This window comes from Tyto alba, unplaced genomic scaffold (genome assembly GCF_018691265.1).
Source record: "Tyto alba isolate M040663 unplaced genomic scaffold, T.alba_DEE_v4.0 Super-Scaffold_3, whole genome shotgun sequence".
Lineage (NCBI taxonomy): Eukaryota > Metazoa > Chordata > Aves > Strigiformes > Tytonidae > Tyto > Tyto alba.
In genome coordinates, this window is record NW_024881304.1 from 642,471 (window position 1) to 665,554 (window position 23,084).

Here is a 23,084-nt window from a genome sequence, read left to right on the forward strand (position 1 = left end):
ATAAATCTGCTAAGAGCTTTCAGTACAGCGATGGACTGGTGGAAAAGAAAAAAAGAAAAGTCCAGGCAAAGAACAGCAAGCACTGAAAGGCGGGTGGAACCGTGCAGAGAAGTAGCAAGCCATGCTCTACGACGGGACAGACGGTCACGGGCGCTGGGGCTGCCCTTTGGCAAAGTGGCCCTCCGTGGGTCGAACATGCCACGAATTCATACGCAATGGTGGTCGATAAATAGTTATCGGGTCGCTCGGCGGCACGCTTTGCGATGAAACCCTTAGGCGCGACACTGAACTGATTTAGCTATTCACAGGTCTTGTTCTGGAGTCGTGTTATTTCGTTGCATAGAACATCAGGCGGGTGAGCGGGCAGCTGCCACCCGCTGCGGGGGGCACCGGGGGGGGCTGCCCCCCCCCCCCCCCCCCGGGGAACCCCCTTCCTGGCGGGGTGAGTGGGTTTTGGCCACCGGCCACCGCGCCGGCCGTCCCCGCAAAATGGCTTGAGAAGGACTTGGATTGCACAGTAAGAGGAAGGATACTGCCGGAGGCAAAGCTCTCCTGATCTTGTTCCACGGGATTTGTGCTCTTTTGTAGCCTCCTGCACTCTATTGCTTCTACAGACAACAGCCCGTGTGCTAACTCATCGCACAAAGCAAAGAGGGAAGAGGATTTGGTATAAAGTTTAGAAAAAAAAACAAAACAAACCAAAAAAAAAAAAAACCAAACCAAACCAAAATAAAATGAACCCAAAGAAACTGAGAAAAAAGGACCCCCCCCCGACGACGCCCCGTGCCCCCCCCCCTCCCCGGTGTGGATGAGGTATACACAGAAATCAAAGTGGGATGATTAAGGCTGTTCTTGAAAGAAAAGGGGTGCCCGGCGGCAGGCGCGCTGGCTGCGTGGTGAGGGCGAGCGCGGCCCTTCCAATGCTTCCAATGGCTTCGGGACGGCACCGCGTGCCGGGACGCGCGCCCAACCGGCGGCCGCGGCGGCACAGGCCGGCCGCGGCGCCTGGCAGAGTCCTATGGCCTCGTATTTCGGTAGTGAAACAGTGTTAGGTCCTAGCTGAGGCGCTCCGGGGGCTCCCCGGCGGGGCCGGGAGCGGGCCACGGTGCGGGGGGCGCAGGGACGGCCCCGGCGGGGCGGACAGGGTCGGGAAGGAGGAGCGGCGCCCGCGGCGCCCAGCCCTCGGCTCGTGGGGGGGTGGGGGGGAAAAAAACCTATGAAGAGGCCAGAGCTGGGGTTCGGAGGGAGCAACTCTGCGTATAATCTTGAGAAAGGGCCGTGGCCCACCTACGGGGCCTGACCCGACGGTCCGGATCAAGCCCGTCCCCTCGGGGCGGCTGCCGGGGCTCGCCATGTGCCGCGCCGGAGCTGCTCGCCAGGTGTGGGGGGCGCCTGCCCCGGGGCGTCCGCCGGGCCCCCGCTCGGCCGCCGTTTGGTCCAGCATCCAGGGATCGCCCTGTTTTCAAAAGCTTGCGAGAGACAGAGAGAGAGAGAGAGAGGCGTTAGCCCAAGCGGTGCCGTCCCCGCGGAGGGGACCCCGCCGAGCGGCGGCGCCGGCCCGAGCGAACGGGCAGCAGCGAGCCAAGAGGCGCTGCCGGCGGAGCAGCTGCTGCCGCCCCCGCGCTGGACGGGCTCCCGGAACAGAGCTCGGGCTGCCCAAACCTTCCCCCCTCAACCCGGGGTCTGCACCAGCATCCACGTGGCATCGGCCCATGTGGCGCCGTGGAGACTGGGGAACGAGGCCAAGCCCCCGCGCCTCAGCCTGGGGCCGGTGCTCGGTGATGAGGATGGGGACAAACGGCCCAGCGCGAAGGGGACGGGGCTGCACCGTGTCCTTCTCACCCTGGGGGCCGGGAGCGCAGCAGGGCAGGGCTCAGCGGGGGACAGCGGTGCTGTGGGAGCCCCGGGGACGGCAGGGCGGAGGGGACCGGTGCGATGGAGGGGACTGATGTGATGGGAGGGGACCGGTGCGTGGCAGCGCCCCGGATGCTCACTGTTATACTCAGAGTCCGGCGCCACACGCTGAATTCACTGGCTTCTTCATAGGTTTTTCCACTGCAACGACTCGATCTCCACTCGCTTCCCAAACTCCTGCGGCGAGAGGGAGCGGGAGGACATCAGGCACTGCCGGCGCAGGGAGAGCCGCGGCGCAGCGCCCGGCCCCGGCTGCACTCACCTCGTGCCGTTCTCTCACCAGAACGAAGTGAACTTCTTGCCAAAAGCCGACACCGCTGCGGGGAAGCCGGGAGAGGCGTCAGCTCGGCACAGCTGCCCTTGACCCCCACCTCCTCCCCGGCCCCCCACCTCCCCAGGCTCCAAACTGTAGGAGCACCGCATCCCGCCGGCTGCACCCGGCCACCGCCAGGGCGCCTGACCCCATCTTGGTGCAGAAGGGCATCACCACCCCGTCCCCAACCCCGGGAGCAGCCCTCACCTTCGGTCAGTTTGCCTGCTTGTTCCGCTGCCCCCCCTGGCAGGATTTTGGAGAAAACGCTCTCTCCTTCCCCCCCGGGCTGCCCTGTGGCCGTGCCGGTGGGACCACGCGGCCCGGCCGCCCTCGGCCCGGCCTTGGCGTCTGCTGGGGGACAAACGAAGCCACCGTTAGCAGGGGTCGGGGCCAGCCGGGGGAGCTCGGCTGAGCCCCTGGGGTGCCAGGCAGCTGGCACGGGGAGGGGGGACACACGGCACCGTGCCACCGGGCCCACTGACCTGCTGCTCCCAGGGGCTGCACCGCGGGCGCTCTCCCCGGCTGCTGTGGCACTTTTGCTGCGGGTTTGGATGCGTCCGTCTGCTCCGCTTTCGGCTGGAACGGGGAAAAACACCCCTCAGGGCTCACCCTCCTGGCAGAGCATCCACTGGGGGGTGGCCCAGGCTGGGAGGTGACACTGAAACCTCCAAACACTGCTCCACAGCCCCAAAAGGGGCAGCGAGGGATCCAGGGCACAGGGATCCCCCTCCTCGAGGGGATGGCTGCTCCCATGGCACCCAGGGGTGGCTGTGGTGGGCACATGGCTGGGATACGCCTTGCCCCATGGCTCCTGTCCCCAACCCTTCCCCTGGCCAGGGCCAGCCGGGCTGGTCTTGGGCAGAGCCGTGGGGTCAGGAGGTAGCCAAGCCCGTACTTACCGCCGGTGCTGGGTGCCCGCCCGGCTGCGCGTGGAGTGTGGCCGGTGCCTTCCCCGCCGCCTGGGCTGGCCCCGGCTGCTGCTGCTGCTGCTGCTGCTGCTGCTGCTGCGGTGGCCGGGACGACGGGGGTCCCTGCGTCCTGCCCCTGGCCTCGGGTTGCACCGAGCCCACCGGCTGGGCAGCCTGCCGTGCTGCCGGCTGCTGCCGCGCTGCCGGCTGCCCTGCCTGCTGCTGCCTGGCCGCCGGCTGCTGCGGGTGTGCGAGGGGCTCCGGCTTCGGCGCTGCGGCGGCTGACCCGTGCGGCTGGGGAGGCTTCTGCGCCTTGGGGGTCTCGGCGCCGTGGTGGTGAGCAGCAGGGCGGGATGGCGGGGCGTACTCGGGGCCGTAGGGCGCGGGGGCGCGGGGCTCGGGCTGCTGCGCTTTCTTGGGGGCGGCTGGCGGCCCGTGGCCACGGGGCTCGTGGCGGCCGGGCTCTCGCGGGTGCTGCTTGGCCGAGCGGCGCGGGGGCTCCTCGCCGGCGTGCCGGGAGGTGCCGGCGTGGCGCCCGTACTCCCCGTGGTGCCGGTGCTCACGGTGCTGGGGGTAGTCGTCGTGCTGCCACGGGTCCTCGTCGGGGGGCTCGTCGTAGTCGTGGTAGGTGTGCTTAACTGGGGGTCTCTTCTGCGAGGAAGAGTGGCCACCGTAGTGCCTGACCCTCTCCGCCCGCGCCTCCCTGGGCTTATCAAACCAGTCTGTCTCCTCCTGACCCAAATGATAGGCTTCGGAAACCAAAAACAAACCACAGTCAATCTCTCGCTCGAGGCCGCCCGGGTGGAAGCCATGCAATGAGGCGGGAGAGGCAAGCAGCGGGCACGCGCGTGGGGGACAGCCCGCGCCGGCGGGGACGGGACGCGGCGCGGGGCAGCACGGTGGGGCACCGCGTGGGACTGGCTAACACCGAACACCCGGGGCGGGGGGAGGAAGGCACGTGTCAAGCAAACTGAGGCGGTGAGAGTGTCTCTGCGTACGAGCGGACGGGCATGCCCCGGGGAAGTGCCATGCTCTGGGGTGGTCACCACGGGGAGCCGTTACCTTCGCTGTCCGAGACAACGCAATGGGCATCGTCCATGCCGTAGCCCTCCTCGTGCTTGTACGAGTGACTCCTTGGCACGTCTTTGATGTGCTTTTGCACATCAGGCAACGAGTGGCTGGAGCAGAACTGGGAGCAGGGGTCCCCCGCCGACTGGGGGCCAGGCCCCCCTGCGGTGCGCGACCCCCCCACCGCCTTCCCCAGGGGGCTGACGGGGCTCTCCTCCTCCGAGGGCTGCGTGCGGATGGGCGCCCGCCCGCGGCTCTGGCTCATGCTGAGGGACGAGGGCTTGGAGCTGCCTTTCTGGGAGCGCTCCACACCCTCCCGCTCGTAGGACTTGCTCCGGCTGCCTGCCTCCCGGCCGGAGGGCTTTTCCACCCCGTAGCCAGAGGAGCGGGTTCTGCTGCCGGCGGAGTAGACCCGCTCCTCCTCGTCCACCAGATCCCGGCTGGAGACGCCGTAGTACTTCTGCTGCTCGTAGACATTCTTCTTCAGGCCGTAGGTGATCTCTTCCTGCAGCTTCTTGGCCCTGGAGGCCACGTTGCTGCTGCTGACCGAGGTTGTCGCTGCGTAGGAGGCCAGGTCCGACTCCACGTCTTTGGCTTCTTCGATGGGGGAGAACTTGGAGATCTTCTGCTCCATGCCCTGCTTCCTGTGCTTGGTGCGCTTCGAGGAGACGACAGCGGGCGCCAGGTTCTTGGACGAATGCTTCGGTAGCGCCGCACCGGAGCCGTGCTTGTCCACCCGGGAGGAGTGCCGGTACTCACCGTCCCCGTAGTAGTAGGATGAGCCGGTGGAGCTCCCTGACACCCTGCCGTTGCTCTCCATGCCCCGGTGGTAGCTGTTCTTCCCTCGATGGTCGGGGCCATGGTGATCATAGATGTCCTCCTCAGACTCCTCCTCGACTTTGGTGTAGCAGCAGGGCCGGCTGGAGCCCTCGGCGTCCCCCAGCTCGCTCTTCTCTCTGCCGTGGCGGCTGTCGGCACCTGTGCCCGCCAGCTCTGCTTTCTGCCCCTCCACCGCCGGGCTCTCCTTGGTGAGCTCGCTGATGTCCTCGATCATCACGTAGTTACGGGGGATGTTCTGCTCCAGGCTGGTGTAGAGGGACTCAGAAGAGAAGCTGGCTGAGGGGCCCTGCGCCGCGCTGGCTCTCTCGGCCGGCCGGGCCTCGGGTGCCTTGTACTGCTCGTAGCTGCCGCTCGCCGGCGCGGTGCTGAAGGTGACATCGGCAACGGCGGAGGAGCTGGTGGCCGCGCCGATGACCTCGTAGTTGGTGGGGATCTTCTGCTCCAGGTCGGCCAGCGAGGTCTGCCGCGGCTTCTGGTGCCCCCCAGCTACGTCCGCCGGGCTCTGGAAGAGGGCGGGCTGTGCCGCCGGCACGGTGGCCACCCCAGCGAAGACGCTCGGGGCTTGGTAGGGGTTTGGGGGCCGGAAGCCCGGCTGGGCTGGGGTGCCCAGCTCTGGGTAGGCGGTGCTGGGGGCCGGGAAGGCGCCGGGCGAGGCGAAGGCGGGCAGCGGGGCCGCCGGCAAGTCATCCTGCGAGGTGCTGGCTGCGGGGTACTGGGGGGGCTGCAGGCGCGCCGGCGGGAAGGCGGCGGGGCCCTGCGGGGAGGGGTACGGGTAGGCGCCGTAGGAGGCGGCGGCGGCGGCGAAGTCGGGGTACTGCCCGGCGGGCGCGGGGCGCAGGCCGGCGCCGTCGTAGGCGGCGAGGCGCAGGCTGTGCAGCTCGCTGTCGGACAGGTAGTCGCGGCGGTCCCCGGCACAGCGCAGGTAGGGGTGGTCCCGCCCGCTCCCCCGCTCCTTCAGCAGCGACTCCTTGCGCTGGGTGATGCCCAGCTCCAGGTACTTCAGCTTGGCGTCGATCTCCTTCTCCTCCTCGTCCAGCTCCGCCTGCTTCTTCCGCAGCTTGGTGGCCTCGTGCTCCACCAGCCTCAGGTCACGGTCCAGCTCCTTCAGCAGGCTGGCCTTGGTGACCGGCGCGGTGGCCTTGGGGGCCAGGCTGCTCAGGTAGAGCTGGGGGGCGGCCGGGCTGGCCAGGGGGACGTGGGGCTCTTCGGGCGGCGGGCTGGGCAGCGTCCGCTTCACTTTGCGCGCCAGCGGGCTCGACTGCAGTCCCCCCACCTGCAAAGCCAAGGGACGCCTGGTCAGGGGTGCAGGTGGGTGTCCCCCCATCTGTCCCCCCAACCCTCCCCCCCCCACCCCCCCAGCATCGTGGACCTCCTCCCGTGCCCCGGGGTGGCAGTGAGGTAGCCCGCTGTGCACGTGTTCCCCCACGCACCTAGGAAGCGGCGTTTATGTAAAAGTGCAATAAATAGGATGGAAGTAACAGGCAGGGCGCTTTCCGTGAGTAATTACCGGGGGTGGCAGCCGGCCAAGCGTCGGGCCGGCCGCGTGCGTGCCGCCGCCTGCCACAAAAACCGCTTTCTGTCCTCGGGCGCTTGGCGGTGGGGCTCCGGGGAGCAGCGGGGGGGCTGCTGCCACCCCAGGGGGGGTTGCCCCAGGGCTTTTTGCTGGGCGCTTGGCAGCCCGAAGCAACCTCAGTGCCCACCGACTGCCATCAGCTGCTGCGAGAAGCAAGGCTTTTAAAATATTAATTGCCACAGCGCAAATGAAACCGTAATGTCCTGAGGTGCCTCCCGGGGCCGTTCCCCTGAGGGAAAGGTTGTTCCCTGTGCTGACGTACCTGGGTGCCAGGGAGCAGCGGGTGCTGGTAGAGGGAGAATCTGTCCTTGCCGGCCTCCTCGGCGGTGGGGCTGATGGGTTTGGGGTCAGAGAGGGAGCGCTGCATGGTCTTGATGGGACGCGGCAGCGTCTGCTGGCGCTGGGCCGAGTCGGTGGTGAAATGCTTCTGCGGGGGGACGTGAGCCTTGTTCAGGCGCTCGCTGGTGGCGAAGGAGGACTCCAGGAGGCGGTGGGGGGACAGGGGGGAGACGGGCGAGTAGAGGACCTGGGGGGAGCGGGGCGGCTGGCGGGTCACCAGCTGGGAGAGGGACTCGGCTGGCAGGTGGGACTGGTAGCCGATTTCCAGGGGATCCGGCTTCTTCTTCTCAAACTTGCCCAGGGTCTGCTGCCGGACGGCGTGGGGGTCCAGGGGGCCGGTGCTCACCATCTGGATGTTGGCGGAGTAGGGCGGGATGGTGGTGGGCACCGTCAGCTGGGGGACCACGACGCCCGGCTGGGGGGCTGGCTCCGGCTCCGTCTGGCAGGCCAGGCTCTCACCCCGCTGCGTCTTCTCCGGGGCCGAGATGTACTTCACGATCTCCACCCGCGGGTCATGGGTGGTGATGTGGATGGAGGGGGAGACGCGGAGGAGCTGGTCGGGCTCCGTCTGCACTGAGCAGTCGCTGATGGTCTGGATGCCCACGCTGGCCGTGCTGCGGGCCGTCCCCTCCGGCTTGCTCTCGGCGCCGGCCTCGGCGTGCCGCGAGGGCCGGGAGCGCCGGCGGCGCACGGGCTGCTCCCACTCCCCGCTGTCCTCCTCGTCCGTCTGCACGCTGCAGTCGGTGCTGCGCCGCGCCCGCCGCCGCCGCGACAGCAGGTACCGCTCCTCGCCGTCCTCCTCGTCCGTCTGCACGCTGCTGTCCGCCGTCTTCCTCGCCGCGAAGGCCTCCCGTGCCACCTCCTTCTCGTAGGCGTCCCGCAGCCGTGGCATCGAGTTCCTCTTCTTGATGCCCCGGCCAGGCTCCCAGGGCTCCTCAGCTTGCAGCGACATGTCGGAGGCCGAGCTGCTGAGCGGCCGCTGCGGCGCGGGGTAGCGGGGGCCGGCGGGCCCCTCCGGGGGTGCCTGGCTCGGCGGGGGCCATGCCTGCCCGTTGTGCGGCAGGCCCCGCGGCGCCTCGGCGGGCCCCTCGGCCGGGCGGGCGGCGGGCTCGGCAGGCGCGGGGAAGACGCTCTTCTGCCGCTTCTGCTCCTCCAGCTGCTGCTGCAGCTGGTGCTGGAGCTGGTGGATGTGCTCGAGCTGGAGGCGCTGCTGGGCGAGCTGCTCCCGCTGCAGCGCCAGCTGCGCGTGCCGCTCCTCCTGCTGCTGCTGCAGCACCTGCTGCTTGATGCACTGCAGCTCCTGCAGCTCCCGCTGCACCAGCAGCTGCTCCTTCTCCCGGTGCCGCTGCAGCTCCGCGCGCTCCCGCTCCAGCTCCTCCTGCAGCCGCAGCTGCCGCAGCTTCTCCAGCTCGACGCGCTCCCGCTCCAGCTGCAGCACGTGCTCCTGCTGCTTGCGCTGCCGCTCTTCCTCCCGCTCCCGCTCCTCCCGCTGAGCCCCATCCAGCGCCGGCTTGGCCGCCGGGGCCGCCTGCCCGCCCTCCTTGCCGGCCGCCGGTGCCGCTGGCCCCTCGGCACGGGGAGTAGCCCCCGCCGGCTCCGCTCTCTGCAAGCCACCGGTGGGGGCGGCGGGGGCTTTGGAAGCGGGACCAGCACCCACCGCCACCGGTGCTGTGCTGACGGGCTTGCCCAGGTAGACGGGCGTCTCCATGAGTGAGGTCGCCGGGGCCGGCCGGCTCGGGGCCGGGTAGCGGTAGAGGCCCTGTGCCGCCAGCGGGACACGGGGGGTGACGACCGGCAGCCTGGCCAGGCTGGCCAGTGGGACCGCCGCCACGCCGCCCGGGCCGTAGGGTCTGTACAGCCCGCGCAGCATGGGCCGCAGCACCGAGGCCGGCTGGGTGGTGATGGGCAGCGTGGAGGCGATGGGCGTGTTGATGGTGGAGTAGATCATGCCGTCGGCGGCCCGCACGGTTGCGGTGGAAGGGAACATCTGCCGGACGGTGCCCAGGCGGACGCCGGGGATGTTGTACTGCGCCAGGCTGCCGAAGCCCTGCCGCCCCTCGGGGAAGGTGGGGTTGTACATCCCACCAGGTTTGGGGGGCACGGGGCCCTGCTGCTGAGCCGCCAGCCCCCCTGAGCCCCCCGGCCCGGTGCCGGGGCCGTAGGGCAGCAGGTCGGGGCCGTTGGCGTGCCGGCCACCGTACTGGTCCATGGAGTTGAGGGCAGCACACATGCGGCTGATCTCGCGCGCCGTGGTGGCACTGTAGTGGGCCAGGCTGGACTCCTGGAAGCTGGCTAGGTCCCCCCGGGGCGAGAAGCGGTAGTCGGAGTAGATGTTGGAGGCTGAGCTGTACCTCCGCATGGGGAGCGGGTGCCCCAGCATCTCCGCCGGCTGGCGGAGGTCGGAGAAGGAGCCGTACTGCAGCCCCTGGCCCAGGTAACCCCCCTCGGCAAAGCCCACGCTGTAGGAGTGTTTCATGGTGCTGAGGTCCACAGCGGCATCGCCCGCCGGGGAGGGGAAGGGCTGATCCCCCTTCGTGGGGTAGTAGCTCATCCCGATTTCTGAGAGGTTCGTGTCTGACATGGAGGAGTAGAGGCGGCCGAAGGCGCCAGTGGGGTAAAACTTCTGCTCCTCGTAGAGCACGGGTGCCGGGGCCGGCTGCTCCCGGTAGGGAAAGGCCTCCGGCACCTCTGGCTCTCTGCTGCCGTAGAGGGGCCCACCGACTTTCCGTCCGGGCGCCGCCGCCTCCCCGGCTTTCTTCTCCGGCATCTTGGAGGTGGGGTTGAAAGCACCGGTGCAGCTGCTGCCGAAGGGGAACTTGTAGACCACGTCGCAGCAAGCCACCTGGCTCTCCGGCTTCACGCCCGTGAGGTCCAGCACGTTGGCTGGCGGCTCCTCCTTCAGCACTTTGGTCACTGGGCCGGCCACCGCCTCCTCCATCTGCACCATCATCACCTGGGACTTCTTGCCGCCCAGGGCAAGGAGAGGACTCTGGCTCTTCAGCTCCACCGGCACTGCGCGGTACAGCTCTGAGCCCGGCTCCGGCGGGAAGGGCTGCGGGAGGCCGCCGACGTTCTGCGCCCCGCCGGCCTGCGTGATGAGCACGTCCTTCTTCACCATCTGGCCTGGCACGCCATACCTCGCAAACTTGGGCTGCGGGGCAGCGGCGGGCTCGGGCTTGCTGCCGGCCACCCCGCCGGCTCTGACAGTGGCCGTCTGGATGCCCTGTTCCACCTGCTTCACCTGTGCCAAGCACACCGGGCTCCCGGTCCCCTGCCCGAAGTCCACCCGGCTCTGGAAAGGGTCTCCATAGACTACGGGCTGCTTGGGCTGCGAGAGGAGCATGGGGGAGGCGATGGCCAGGCCGGCGGTGCTGGCTGCTGCGATGATGGCGTGGGGCTGCTCCTGGGCGTTGAGGTTGATGATCAAGGGCTGGATGGCCGTGGACTGCCGGCTCGGGATGTGGTCCAAGGTCAGGCAGTACTTCCTGGCCTCGGTGGCCAAGGAGGTGAGATCCATGCCTTGGTCTGTAATGATGATGGGGGCAGACTTCAGCGCTGTCCGTAAGTCCACGGCATTAGTGCTCGGCGCCTTGGGCCCTGGCTCAACCCGGGACGTGCCGGGGATGGAGGAGATACGGCAGAGGGAGATGTTTTCCGCGGGGAGCGCTCCCCAGCCGTACAGCCCCGTGATGTCATCGGCGGCTGAAGTCACGGCGGGCGCCTTCTGGGCGTGCTCCTTCACTGGCTGCACCCTGATGTAGGCACCTTGCGGCTGCTCCGGCTCCGGTGCCGGGCTGTAGCCATGTGCCGGCAACTGCCGGCTCGGCCTGGTGGGGGACGAGGTGGGGGACGTCAAGGAGCCGGAGCTGGCTGGCTTGGTTTGGCTGGCCGCGTCGGCCGCCAGCGTGATCAGCATGAAGGGGGCATCCTGCGAGGAGGGCTGCCGGGTCAGGCGCGGCGAGCCCGCCCGGTGTGGCGTCTGCGTCCCCTGTGCCACCAGGGAAGAGGCGGCGGGGCCGGCAGCGGTGGCAACGGGACCCTCGTAGGGGAGGAGGGGGCTCTGCGTCTGCGTGGAAAACTCCGCCGTGGCCTTTGTGGTGCGGGTGGGACTCTGCGTGGGGGAGGTGGGCGAGAGCGGGGGGCTGGAGCTCTTGAAGAAGTACGTCTTGGGCGGCGGGGGCTTGCCGTTGCTCGCAGCCGGGAGCTTCTCCCTGGCCGTTTGCACACTGATCTCCACCGCTGCCTTGCTTCGGCCGGCGTCCTCCGTCTGCGAGCTGTAGCTGACGGTGCTCTTCGCCGCACTGTAGCTTCTGCTGGCTACGGATGGGGCCTCCGGAGCTGGGGAGCTGTAGCTCCGCGGCGCGCTCCCGGGGCCGCCCACCGCTGTCGTCACCGTGCTGGCACCTTTGCCATAGGCATAAGGAGTGGTGGCAGCCTTGGACGCCGGGCCGGGCGCTGCCGGGGAGCTCTGGAGCTTGGCTAGGTCTTGCCCCTCTTTCGCAAAATGCTGGGTGACCCGGACATCGGGAATGGCTTTGCCTGCGCTGCCGTCAGAGGTGGCAAAGGAGACGGGAGCGGAGAGCTGCGTGGGGCTGGTGCCGGGGGTGAGCGGACCGCCGTTCTGCTTCATCAGGTCAGCGTAGGCGCTCTCGGCGTTGAGGAAGCGCTTCTCCTGGTATGCCTCCTCCTGCCCCTTCGCCTTCTCTCCCTGCTCGAGGGCCAGGTCGAAGGAGGAGGACTGGTGCATCCTGGAGATGCTCTGCGAGGTCTGCAGGATCTCCTCGTACACGGCTCCCGCCTTCGGCAGGGCGCTCGGATAGCTGGGCTGGGAGGGGCGCGTGGGGCCGCCGTCGTACCGGTACTCCTCGGCATACTGGTACTCGAAGCTGTTCTGGCCCTCGGTGCCGTGGTAGCCGGCCTGCTGGTAGGTGCTGCCATAGGAAACAGCCGGCTGGGTCTGCTGGACCTGCTGCTTCTGCATCATCTCTGCCTTCCTCATCATCTCCTCGTAGGCTTCCTCGGCACTCTTGAGGGGCTTGCTGGCAGGCTGGCTGGGGCCGCTCTCCCCCTTCTCCGTCGGGGAGTACAGCGACATGAAGGTGGGCAGGTTGTACTCGCTGCCTGACTTGTACAGCTTGGAGGCCACGGCATCAAAGCTCTCAGCCTCCGAGTCGATGGAAGGCGAGTACTCGGAGCAGGAGGAGCGGTGCAGCTCCTCCATCTCTGCCGCCTGCCGCAGCTCCTCGGTGGGGGAGGCGTCCTCGATGGGGGAGAGGTTGCTGGGGGGGGTTTTGGAGCGCTCCCTCCTCCGCTGAGCCCTCAGCTCCTCCTTGTCGCGCTTGGTCTTGCGCGCCGTGCTTCGGATGCGCTGCTGCTCCACCTCCCGCATCTTCTCCTGCTCCCGCAGCAGCTCCTCTTCCTCCCGCAGCTCCTCCTCCTCAGACGAGTCCTCGATGGTGGGCAGCAAGGGGCCGTGCGAGCGGTGGCGAGCCTTCCTCTGCTGCTTCACCTCCTCCAGCCGCTGCCGGCGGCTGGGGCTGCTGTCGCTGTCCTCCTCCAAGGAGGAGATGGAGGTGGGCGAGGTGCCCGAGGTGTAGCTGGGCGTTGTGGCTGGCAGGGTGGAGGAGTACTCGCCCCGGGAGCGCTCCTCGGGGGAGCCCGTCAGGCTCTCCATCTCCAGCTCGGGCTCCCGGTCCAGGCTGGCATCTGCCTCCTGGCCCATCTCCATCTCCCGGCCGTAGCCAGTCGTGCTGTTCAGCTCGATGGTCTTGAAGCGCCGCAGCCCGCCCTGGGCCGTGCTCAAGTCGTCACCCTCCGCCGCTTCCAACTCCTTCCTCTCCTCCTTGTAGAGGCTGCCGGGGCCGTGTGGCAGACGCCGCTTAGCCGATGCCGGCTCTTTGCCCTTCTCCGCCTCGGCCTTCTGCCCAGCTTTGGGGATGCCGTACTTGGCGCGTCCGTAGCCCTCCTCCTCCTCCTCCTCCAGGTTGTCCTCCTCCGCGCTCATCTCCAGGATCTGCCTCCTCATGAAATCCTCGTCGCTTGTCTCCGCCTCCCGGCCCTTGGGCCGGGGGGGCACCGGGGAGAAGCCCCCCTCGCTGCTATCTTCCACGTAGTCATGCCGCAGCTTGCTGCCAAACTCGTCCGAGGACTCCGCGCTCTCCCGCCGCTCCCGTTGGTTCTCCCACTCCATCGAGTCCTCATCCTCCTCCAGGATGTCCTCCAGCTCCTCGTCCGAGTCGAAGGCTTCAGGGGTGATGGAGAGGTACCGCGGCCGCTGCCGCTGCCGCTGCTCCTCCCGCGGCTCCGGGCAGCCCTTGCCGCGCTCGGTGGGCTCCGGTGGGGCACCCCGGCCTTCCAGGAGGGGCCTCATGCTGCTCTCCAGCTTAGTGAGCTCAGAGGGGCTGGGGGGGCTCTGCCCGGCCAGCCCGGTGCCGCTCAGCTTCTCTTCCTCCTGCTGCACCAGGCCGGTGATCTCGCTCTGCGAGCTGGAGATGCCATCGGAGGAGTAGCCGGTGTCGCTCAGGCTCTGGGGGCTGCGGGACAGGTCCGGGGGGTAAGGCTTGCTCCCGTCCTGCGGGCGAGGGAGAGCACAGCGTCAGACCCCGGCAGCTCCGGAGCTGTTCCCCCCCGCTTCCCCCCCAAATCCTCTCCTGGGGGCAGTGTTGGGAGCCAGCCCAGCAGGAAGGCTGGGGGCCACCCCATTGTCCCCCTCCCTTAGTGTCACGGCAGCGATTTGTCTGCGTGCTAACGAGGGCAGGTGACTTGCTACAAGCAAGGGATGGCACAGCAAATGTCCTCGGGGGCAAAGGCATTGCAGGACTCATAAATACGTTTAAAAAACTGGTCCTCGTCAGGGTTTTCTCCCCGGATAACTGACACGAGAAGGCTGTCTAATGACAATAACTATTGTTTTTACACTACCCACTACTTAGAGAGCCAGTGGTGGCTGAGCCCCATCCATAAACCTGGGGATACCGACAGCCACACGCCCTTCCCAGGGGAAGGGATGCCCCAGCAGCACCCAGGCAGCTGCCAGCACAGGGAGAAGCGCAAGCACGGCTAATTTGGGGGGGGGGGGTGAATGTATCTTGGGAGGGGTCAGCCCTTGCGCCCCGGTGCCTGGTGGCACTGAGAGGACAGGAGCTTTGCCAGCGGCAGCCGGGGGGAACGGCTGCCTTTCAATGAACTTTAATTTCCCTGACTGACAGCCCTACAAAGCAGCCTTCAGAAGCAGGGTGGCCTCCAGGATCCTCGTTAGATGCCAGCAGAAATAAACAGGCCCTTTTAAGTGACGCCCTGGTGCTATCGGCAGGGCCCGTCACCCCCACGGAGGCACCGTGGATCTTACTTGATTTCGGAAGCATCAGCAGACAGGGGTGCAAGGAGCTTCTTCCCTGTGGGCAGCCGTCCCCTCCCAGCTTTTGGGGGACCTCCCGCCACATCCCCTCCCCGTGGGGAGCTGTGCTGGCTGCTGCTGGCACGGTTGCTCATGGGGAAAAACCATCCCAGCGCAGCCGAATGTTTCCCCAAACTGTGTTGAATTTTAAAAAAGGTGGGACAAGGAGCTTGAAAAATACTCACTGCTGCAACACGAAATGTTGTGAAATGAGTTTTTAACAGCAAATTCAACGGCCCTTATGTTATTTTAAAATAAATCCACAGGCCAAAGATGACCTGAACATTTGGGCATTATGCCCAAAATGATGTGATCGTAATAAAAAGAAGGCAAATACCAGCACGCTGCTACAGAGCCTGCAAAGTTCCTAATCGGTTTGGAAGTGCTGAGACAGCAGTGTTTTGAGCTCACTGCTTCCCAAAAGGCCGTTTCCCGAAGCAAACGGCCTCGACGACATGGTTTCTGCTCCGACTTGGAATAAACCCTCCCCGTTTCTGAGCACGGCTGCCGGCAGCGGCCCGGCTCAGCGCCGCGCCAGCCCTGGGTGGGACGCGGTCCCCAGGGGTGCTCGGAGCTGGACGCGCCCTGAGAGCTCACCTCCTGCTCCTTCGCCCGCGGCGCCTCGGGGGGTGCCCGGCTCTCCTTGCTCTCCACCTCCGCTTTGGGGGTCGTGCTCTTCCCCTTTGGCGCGGCACTCTCAGGAGCTCTGGAAGGCTCCGGGGCGGCTTTTGGCGGCGGCTTTTCCTCTGCCGGCACCGGGGGCTTCTTCTCCACTGGGGCAGGGCTCGGGGTCCTGCTCGGCTCGGCAGCCCGGAGGCTCCTCGCGGGTGAGGGCTGCCGCTCGGGGGGTGCCGCCGGCTCGGCGGGCACCGGCGCGGGTGCTCTCTGCGGCTGGCCGGCGGCCGGCGGCTGGTGCCGTGGGGAGCTGGTGGGCGGTTGCTTTGGGGCCGGCAGTGGCATCGGGGCAGGGTCGCCGAGGCTGCCTTCGAGCAGCCGCTGGGTTTGGCAGTTCAAGCACAGCCATTCATTCTTCTGCAAAAAAAAAAAAAAAAAAGTTCCATTTAAACTCTAGGAGCTCCACCACAGCAGTTGGGACACATAGCAAAGGGCTCAGCCCACCCAGCCCAAAAACCGGCTTTGGAGAGGCCAGGCGGCGAGCAGGCAAGCGCCAAAACGCTGGCGCCGGCTGTGAAGGGGTGTGCGGCGTTGGAGCCTTACCCTACAAACCAGGGAAAAGAGTCCAGCTTAAACCTGCCCCTACCCTCACCCTGACCTCAGTGGTGTCCAGGATCACGGCCGTGACACAGGGATTTCACACTCCTCCCACGAGACCTCAGCATCACCAGCTCTTTTCATCACCAGTCGTGACGGTATTTCAATGAAATTCAGTTTCAAATGAAATTGAACAACGAAGGCAGATTACTACTGTAGGTTAACACTTCTTGGGCTCCATACAGCTTCCCTCTCACTCTGATTTGTTTTCCTCGATACAATAAAGGTTTAATAGCATAATCATAATACTTAAGAACCATTTTTTTCTAGGTTATCAGAAAATACTGGGTACACAAGTACGCAAAAATTTCCCAACGACATTACCCGAAGTACACGCTGTGCAGGAAAAGAACAAGACAATCTCGTCTAGTGAAATTCTCAGCAAGAGCTGTCGTTTTATGGTCTGGAAAAAGCAGCTTGCAAGCAGGGCTGTGAGTGGCAGAGAGCCCCCGGGGCTACGGCAGGGGCTCTGCATTAAGAAATCAGAAGCACTTTCCCCCCGCAGGTCGTCCAAGGGCTATTTTTACCCACCCAGGAATGTCCAGGAAGAGAGGCCTGACATTTCCTTCCCTTTTGAAGTTTCACCATCTTAAATCTTTTTGGTTTTGCGGCTAACAGCCTGCTATGCTCCAAGTCCTTTTCCCCAGACTCCTCTTTTGCTGACCTGTTGCTCCCAAAGCTCGGGGTGGCCAACCTTGGCGGGTGGCTGGCCCCGGAGGAGCTGTCACGCTGTTAGAGAGGCGGTCTTGGTCTTCAGCCTGGGACCAGGGCTGCAAGCCAGCTGGGGCCACACAAGCCATGGTCTCCATATAGAAGACGAGGGTCACCAAAACGGCCTCCAGGAAACAGCCTCAAGTTGTGTCAGGGGAGGTTTAGATTGGATATTAGAAAAATCTCTTCACCAAAAGGGTTGTCAAGCACTGGAACAGGCTGCCCAGGGAAGGGGCTAAGTCACCACTCCCGGAGGTATTTAAAAGACGTGCAGACACGGTGCTTAAGGACATGGTTTAGCGGTGGACTTGGCAGTATGAGGGTAATGGTTGGGCTCAGTGACACTGCATCCCACACCCAGGAGTCCCCAAGTTCTGAGGAGATGCTGGAGACAGCTGGCGGTGGCCAGGAGGAGCCGGCTTCCCCACAGACGCTTCTTCACCCACGCAGCAATCTGGGACCGGAGCAGGCACCCAGCCCAGCCCATGCTCTCCGGGGAGCAGAGGGGCAGGAGGGGGCAGCTTCTGTGGGGAAGGGGCAGGCGTGCAACGTCCTCCCTCTCACCCCCACCCCCCGCAGCAGGCCCTGCTCTTCACACAAACATCTTAAGAATACATCAGGGCTTTGGAAGGCCATAAAAAAAATCCCTTTCAGCACGGTAATATTTAATTATTGCTTAATCAAAGAGAAAGTCTAATTAAGGGGCAAGTGCAGCCTATTGTATCTTAATGATTGCATTTGTCTTCTTTTATTCCAGAATTCGCTCTTGTCCCTGTGCCTCTGAATCAGATCTCCTCGCCCTGCTCTGCTGTGTAATTATTTCAGACTGCAGAAGGAAATGTGATTGCATGACACAAATTGAATCCTTGCCTCATGGAAATATGCGGCCTTTCATTTTTCTTTCAGGAATCCCATTTTTCTTCGCCAGAGCTCCCTCCCCGATGCTAGCAGCAAGGGGGAGGCGCGATGCAGAGGGGACGGGCTGGCTGTACTGGGGCAGAGCTCAGCGCAGCTCCTGCCCATCCCTCTCTGTCATACCACCGGGCCAGCCCCCAGCTTGGTCCTGCAGGAACCAAAGAAGATCATCCCACCTCGAACTACTCAGCCTGCCCCGTCCAGGCCCGTAACATGCTCCCTGGATGGGGCACTGCCCGTGCTTGTGATGTCCCACCCTGCCAGGCCGTGATGGCCGGGAAGCTCTGGACAAGGGGATGGGCACAGCTGCTTCTGCCCTTCCAGAGCAAAACTCAAGCCAAGGATGACCGCGGAAGGCCAACGCTGGCCACCAAGTGCCAACTGTGGACGTTGAGTGCCAATCAGGTCCCATCCAAAGCAGTGGCTTTTGTGCCCGTGGAGAGGCAGGAGTCACACACGCTTTGGCCAGTGCCCTGCTGGGACAAGCACCACGGCAGGACACCTTCCAAAAGGTGTAGCCTCCCACATCAGTGCGTTCCTTCTGTCTAGGTTTTCCTGGGTACAGACGTACATGCTTTGCAAGAGCGGAGGTTCAGGGGGGGACATCAGGAAAAGGCCCTTTGCTGAGGCAGTGGTGCAGTCCGGGACAGTGACTGTGGGGTCTCCATCCTTGGAGGGGGCTCAAGACTTTGCTAGACAAAGTCCCTTGTGTTGGTGCCTGCCCTGCTCTGTGGGGGAGGCTGGACTGGAGGCTCCACACTCCCCCCCACCAGCACCTCCCCGAGTCCCTGCAGGCAAGGGACACCACCATGGTGAGTGGAGAGGACCTGCTGGTGTCACCTCATCAGGAGGAGGCTTGGGGGTCCTCCGAGACCAGGCGAGCACAGGACCGATCTGTATCATGGGGATCTGATGGCCCCACAGACTGGTCCCTCAGGCTCCCCCCAGCTGTGGCTCTGCAGCCATTCCTCCTGGCAGCCGCCCCAGTTTGAGCAGCTCGCCCCGCCATCCTGCTCTCGCCGATGTGACAGCTCAACTCTTCCCGGGACTGCACTGGGAAGCCGATAAGGGAACGATCTCTGGTAAAAATAGCCCTGCCAAAAAGATTGTGGAGCTCCACTCTGAAATGCCCCTTGCCTTTCACAGCAGGCAGAAAGGCACAGGTACAGAGGGAAGGCAGAAACCAGGGCAGGTCGCAGGCGGAGCTGGCCCTTAGGCTTCACCAGCCATGAAAAGTGTCAGCCAAGCCTCGGGAGACACCCAAGATGAGAGACTGGCATATATTGAGTTTGCATGTTCTCTTCCTGGCTTTTCTTTTGGCACCTCTGGGGTCTCCTGTGCTGGGGAGACACTCTGCTGCCAGTCCAGCCCTCTGCACTTCAGTCTGAGCCTCTGTGGAAAATCACTACGTGGTTACAGCCTTGGATGGCAGAGAATTGGGGAAGGGATAACTGAATTTTCCCGAGCTGTGGGAGAGCCCCCAGCCCTGCCAGCAGCCAGCGCCGCGTGGAGCCGTGTGTACACTGTGAGCACAGACTGTGCCGCAGCAGCCAGCGCAGCGTTTGCCGTCGCACGCCGGCGCTCGCTGCAGTGAATACCCCCAGCAGCAGGAGCTGCGCGCTGCCCGGCTCCTACACGTGCCGGAGGTGGGGGGAACAAGAAATCCTGCCCGTGGCAGCTGCAGGGAGACGGGAGGTGAGCAAAGCCGCCCGCGCCCAGCGGGAACATGGCTGGCAAACCTCTCCAAGCTCTCTGTCCCCATCTTTAAGAGATCTCTGCAGCCCTTCCTGCTGCTGGATGCTAAAAACCCCGTGGCTCGGTGAAGATGTGGTGTCTGAGTCATGACAAATGACCCGTCCCTCTCCCGCGGTCCCGCAGCCCTGTGGGCTTGGTGTTTGGTTATCCCGCAGCACCTCTGCTCCCCCTTGGAGGGGTCGGCTCTGCCGCCGCTCCCCCAGATGGGTACCTCGGCCACGGGCATTTCCCAGCTACCGCGGCCAACAGGGTTAAGCTGCCCCTGAGAAAAATGCAAACATTCGACGACTGGCTGATTTGCTAACAGCTTGTAAATCCTCATCGAGATTAACCAGATCCCATGAAGATAATAATAATTAGGCTGAATTTAGCACTTTGCATGTCCAAACTGTTGGATGCCCAGGAAGCCAGAGTGCCCCTCGCTGGGGCGGTAAGCGGGTAAGGAGCTTACGGCAAAAGCACGGCGGTGCCTGTCCGAGTCTCCGTGCTTAAAGATGCTGGAAACCTTGGCTGGGGATGGGGGCTTGCTCGACACTGAGGTTTGCTGCCTTAGGATGCACCACAGTGGTGGGTACGGCGGGGTTTAATGGTGCGGAGCACAGGCGACGGGGAGCCGGGGCCGGTGAAGGCTGCGGCACACGGCGAAGACCAACAGCGCACGGGCAACGCTGCCGGGATGCAGAGCGGGCTCGGGGCGGAGGAAAGCATCAATAATTAAAGAGAGGGATGAAACCAAAGCGCACCAGATATGCCATCTTAAATGAAGAGGCGCTGGCAGGGTAGGGAGAGCTGGAAACCAGCCAGCCGGGCAGGCAGGGGAGCGAGGGTGCTGGGGGGGCTGCCCAGCCGGGTTATCAGCTTACACCCCGGGAGGGTCACTGCCCCGACCCCTCGGGGCTCCCAGCCTTCCTCACCCCCAAACCACGGGGATTTGAAGAGGAATTATGGAAAAAGTAGGTTTCCAGAGAGAAAAAGGGAGTTCCTGTGCTCTTTAGGGGCAGGACGGAGCCCTGGGCACAAGGCAGCCCCGGCCAGCGTGGGGGGTGCGCCCAGCTCCCCCGAGCTCTGGCACCCGCTGGCAGGTGGCCACAGCCACGCTCGCCAACCTCCGCCGGGTTTTACCCTGCAATTGTTTTAATTTACTAATGGGCGACAACAAAACTGTAATTAACTAAAGTTGAAGTCTTTCCGCATAATTTTGGTCAACGTTACCGCTTGGCAAGTTAATTAAATGCTGAATCCCCCAGCGGCGCCGGGGTTTTTTCTTAATGATGGAGCCAGCAAACTGCAGCATCACGGTCACGCGTGAACCCCCTGTTCAGCGGCTCAGAGGTCTGAGAGCCTTGGTGGGAGCTGGTGGTGCCAGAGGCTTCTTCCACAGATGCTCCCCGGCTTCCCCAGTTAGCTCCCGGCTGCCAGTCCCACCGTTCCCGTCACCCTTGAGACCCTCACTGCAACCTCTCCAGCTTCTGGGAGATGCACGGTCACGGTCTTCATCCCAGCGCAAACCGCTCCCCGCAGCAGTGTCCCTAGGACTCTGCCCAGTTATTTAGGTTCTAGGGTATGATTTTACACAATCAAAACGATATCTATTAAAATACCAGGACAAAAATCTGTACAAAATTAGATAAGCAGCATGAGGTATAAGTATCTTGCAAGCCAGATCTCATCTCCCAGCATTAAATGCGGTGAATCTCACAAGAATATTTCATTTATTTGCTGACAAGTACTGTGCAGGGCTCATCACTGTGACAGATGGGTGCCTGGAAAATATGGAAAACACTTCTGGTATCTGAATCAAGATCCAAATTAACAACAAGAACCTCATAAAATCACTTCTCAAGCATTCCTCTCAGTCCTGCTTGCAGGAAACCTCCCATTTAGGAGGGCTCCTGACATCCAGACACCTTCTACGCACCCTCCCGCAGCAAAAATGGGGGTGTCTCATTGAACGATCCCATCTCCCAAGCGCTCAGCATCCTTGTGCTAAGAACACCACAGCTCTGTCTGTACTGTGGCTGGGTTTCAGCACAGTTTTAAAGGAAAGGGACCGAGTCATGCTCGATCGTTGGATGCCAGGGCTGTTTCAGACTCACCTCGGGCAGTGCCTGAGGTCTGGCTGGCAGGTTCTCCATCCTCTAAGGGCTCCTCTCCCTGGAAAAGATGCTCCCTGCCAGCAGCCTCCCCGGGTGAACCGTGGTGCTCATTCGTTTTGGATGCTGCTGCCCGAGCGCTGGCTGACGTTTGCTCCCCCTTGATTTCAGCCCATTCCCACAGCTGAACTCTCCCGAGCCCCCCCAGATCACCTCCCCACGGCTGGAGGCACCGCAAACTTCTGCCAAACTCCTTCAACAGAGATGCTGCAGTTTTAGGAGGCGAGGGGGAGCACGCCGACCCGTGCCAACCACTGCTTCTCTGGGATGCTCGCCTGCCGATGGGAGTGTGCACATCACAGTCCCGATCACAGCACGTTCACAAAGGGTGTTTTTAACCTTGTGTGCTGTCAGCAAATAACCACGGGCCTGGTTTTACCTCCGCCCCAGCCCTTATCTCTCCTAGGAGGCTGAGGCAGTGATGGGATTTGAAATGAGGGCAAGGAAACGCGCTGTGACGGCGGAAGCACCAGAGATGAGGAGGCGAGATGCAGCAAAAGCAGGAGATGCTCATCAGAGCCGTGCCTGCGATGGGAAGAGATCGGAGAGGATTCAGGTGGCCCCGGCGCCAGGAGGGGATGGAAGGCAGCGGGCAGGCAGTGGGCAGCCCCGGGGAGCCAGGGGGACAGGCAGGGCTGGCTGTGCACACACCCGTGTTCACACTCTGCCGTGGGACAGCAGCCTCTGGAATGGGGCAGAAAGCACAGGGTATGCTATTGCCCTGATAGTGCCTTTTTTTCCCCTAAAAATACCCTCAAAATCCCACTCAAACTAGATTCAGAGCTGCCTGCACTTACGCTTGCTAACCGCATTTATGCTGGCATACGCGTGCTGCTTCTCAAGTTTATGCATCCATATATATATATATATATACGTATATAAAAAATCTGTTGCACTAAGTGCAACTCTCAAACGCCGTTCAGCGGAGCGGGTCGTCTTTCTGGAGCCCAGCTGGCCACGCACCGATGCTACTGGGCTCGGGGAGCGAGGGGGGCGGTGGGCTCCCCGGGGGGGGCTGTGCCTCCTTCCACTGCCCGGCGGAAAGCTGTTGCCGGCAGCGCAGCAGAGCCAGCACTGCCCCCGCTCCCGGGACCGTCCGCAGGGAAAGGCAGCGAGGGGCCACACACACCTCCCGCTGCCGAGTTTCCTCAGCTGCCAACTGCTCCACACTAATTAACTTCATTACCATCAACTGGGCAAGTATTAGTGTAACTAGGGTTCACAGATTACCCCAGCTGAAAACCACCACAGTTATTTCAATCCCTTGCTAAATATAGCATTTGACTAGGCAACCCAGTGATGTGTTTTCCAGCATCAGCCTATTCTTATCTGTTCCTGTGGCCTCTCTCAGGCTGATGGAGCTGACAGTCCCTCTCCAGCTCTATTTTAGATGTGTGCGATGTATTGGTGGCCTTTCCACTGCAATAATGTGATTAAAAGCAGCGCAGCGTAATGAGCTCACTGGGATGAGCTCTGCATCGCAGGGCTCATTTTCTGCCTCCCATCTGCTCCGCTCCATCCCTCTGTGCTGGGACCTCTCTCAACTGGAAAAAAGACACAGAAAGAGAAGATGGGAGAAGCTGCACATGATGGCTGAGCGCTGGGGCTGCCATCCGCTGTGCTGGGAGAAAGGGAAGGACACGGGCAGCGGCAGCTCCCGGCCCCGGCTTCACAGCAGCCGCAGTGGAGACAACGTTCCCTTCCTTCACGCTCAGCTGCCGACCAAAAATACCAGGAGGGGACCTGGAGCAGGAGCAGCGGTATCTGCCCTACCACCCATCCCCTTTCCCGGAGCCACGGAGAGGGGAAGGCAGAGCGGAGAAGGGGAGCTGGACAACAGCCAGGTGCCGAAGTGGCCATCGCATCCTCCTTCCTTGGCTCTCCCTTCTCCTTCCCCCCGCACATGCCTTGTGCTGGGGACTTTTTC

General features: G+C 63.7%; 1 protein-coding gene across 2 annotated transcripts in view; it reads right to left on the reverse strand.

Annotated features, from left to right (window-relative positions):
- Positions 1-803: 803 nt before the first annotated feature.
- Positions 804-23,084, reverse strand: part of BSN (bassoon presynaptic cytomatrix protein) — a 94,933-nt gene continuing 72,652 nt past the window's right edge. Inside the window, exons 4-12 of one of the 2 annotated variants that reach the window (XM_042799588.1) lie at positions 14,949-15,383; positions 6,879-13,526; positions 4,198-6,316; positions 3,127-3,884; positions 2,710-2,803; positions 2,435-2,575; positions 2,177-2,231; positions 1,995-2,091; positions 804-1,469 (exon numbers count right to left, since the gene is read on the reverse strand). In XM_042799588.1, the coding sequence (XP_042655522.1) occupies positions 2,191-2,231; positions 2,435-2,575; positions 2,710-2,803; positions 3,127-3,884; positions 4,198-6,316; positions 6,879-13,526; positions 14,949-15,383 (10,236 nt within the window). In that variant the 3' untranslated portion in view covers positions 804-1,469; positions 1,995-2,091; positions 2,177-2,190. Of the gene's footprint in view, positions 1,470-1,994; positions 2,092-2,176; positions 2,232-2,434; positions 2,579-2,709; positions 2,804-3,126; positions 3,885-4,197; positions 6,317-6,878; positions 13,527-14,948; positions 15,384-23,084 lie in introns of both variants that reach the window. The other variant, XM_042799587.1, reaches the window with a different exon arrangement.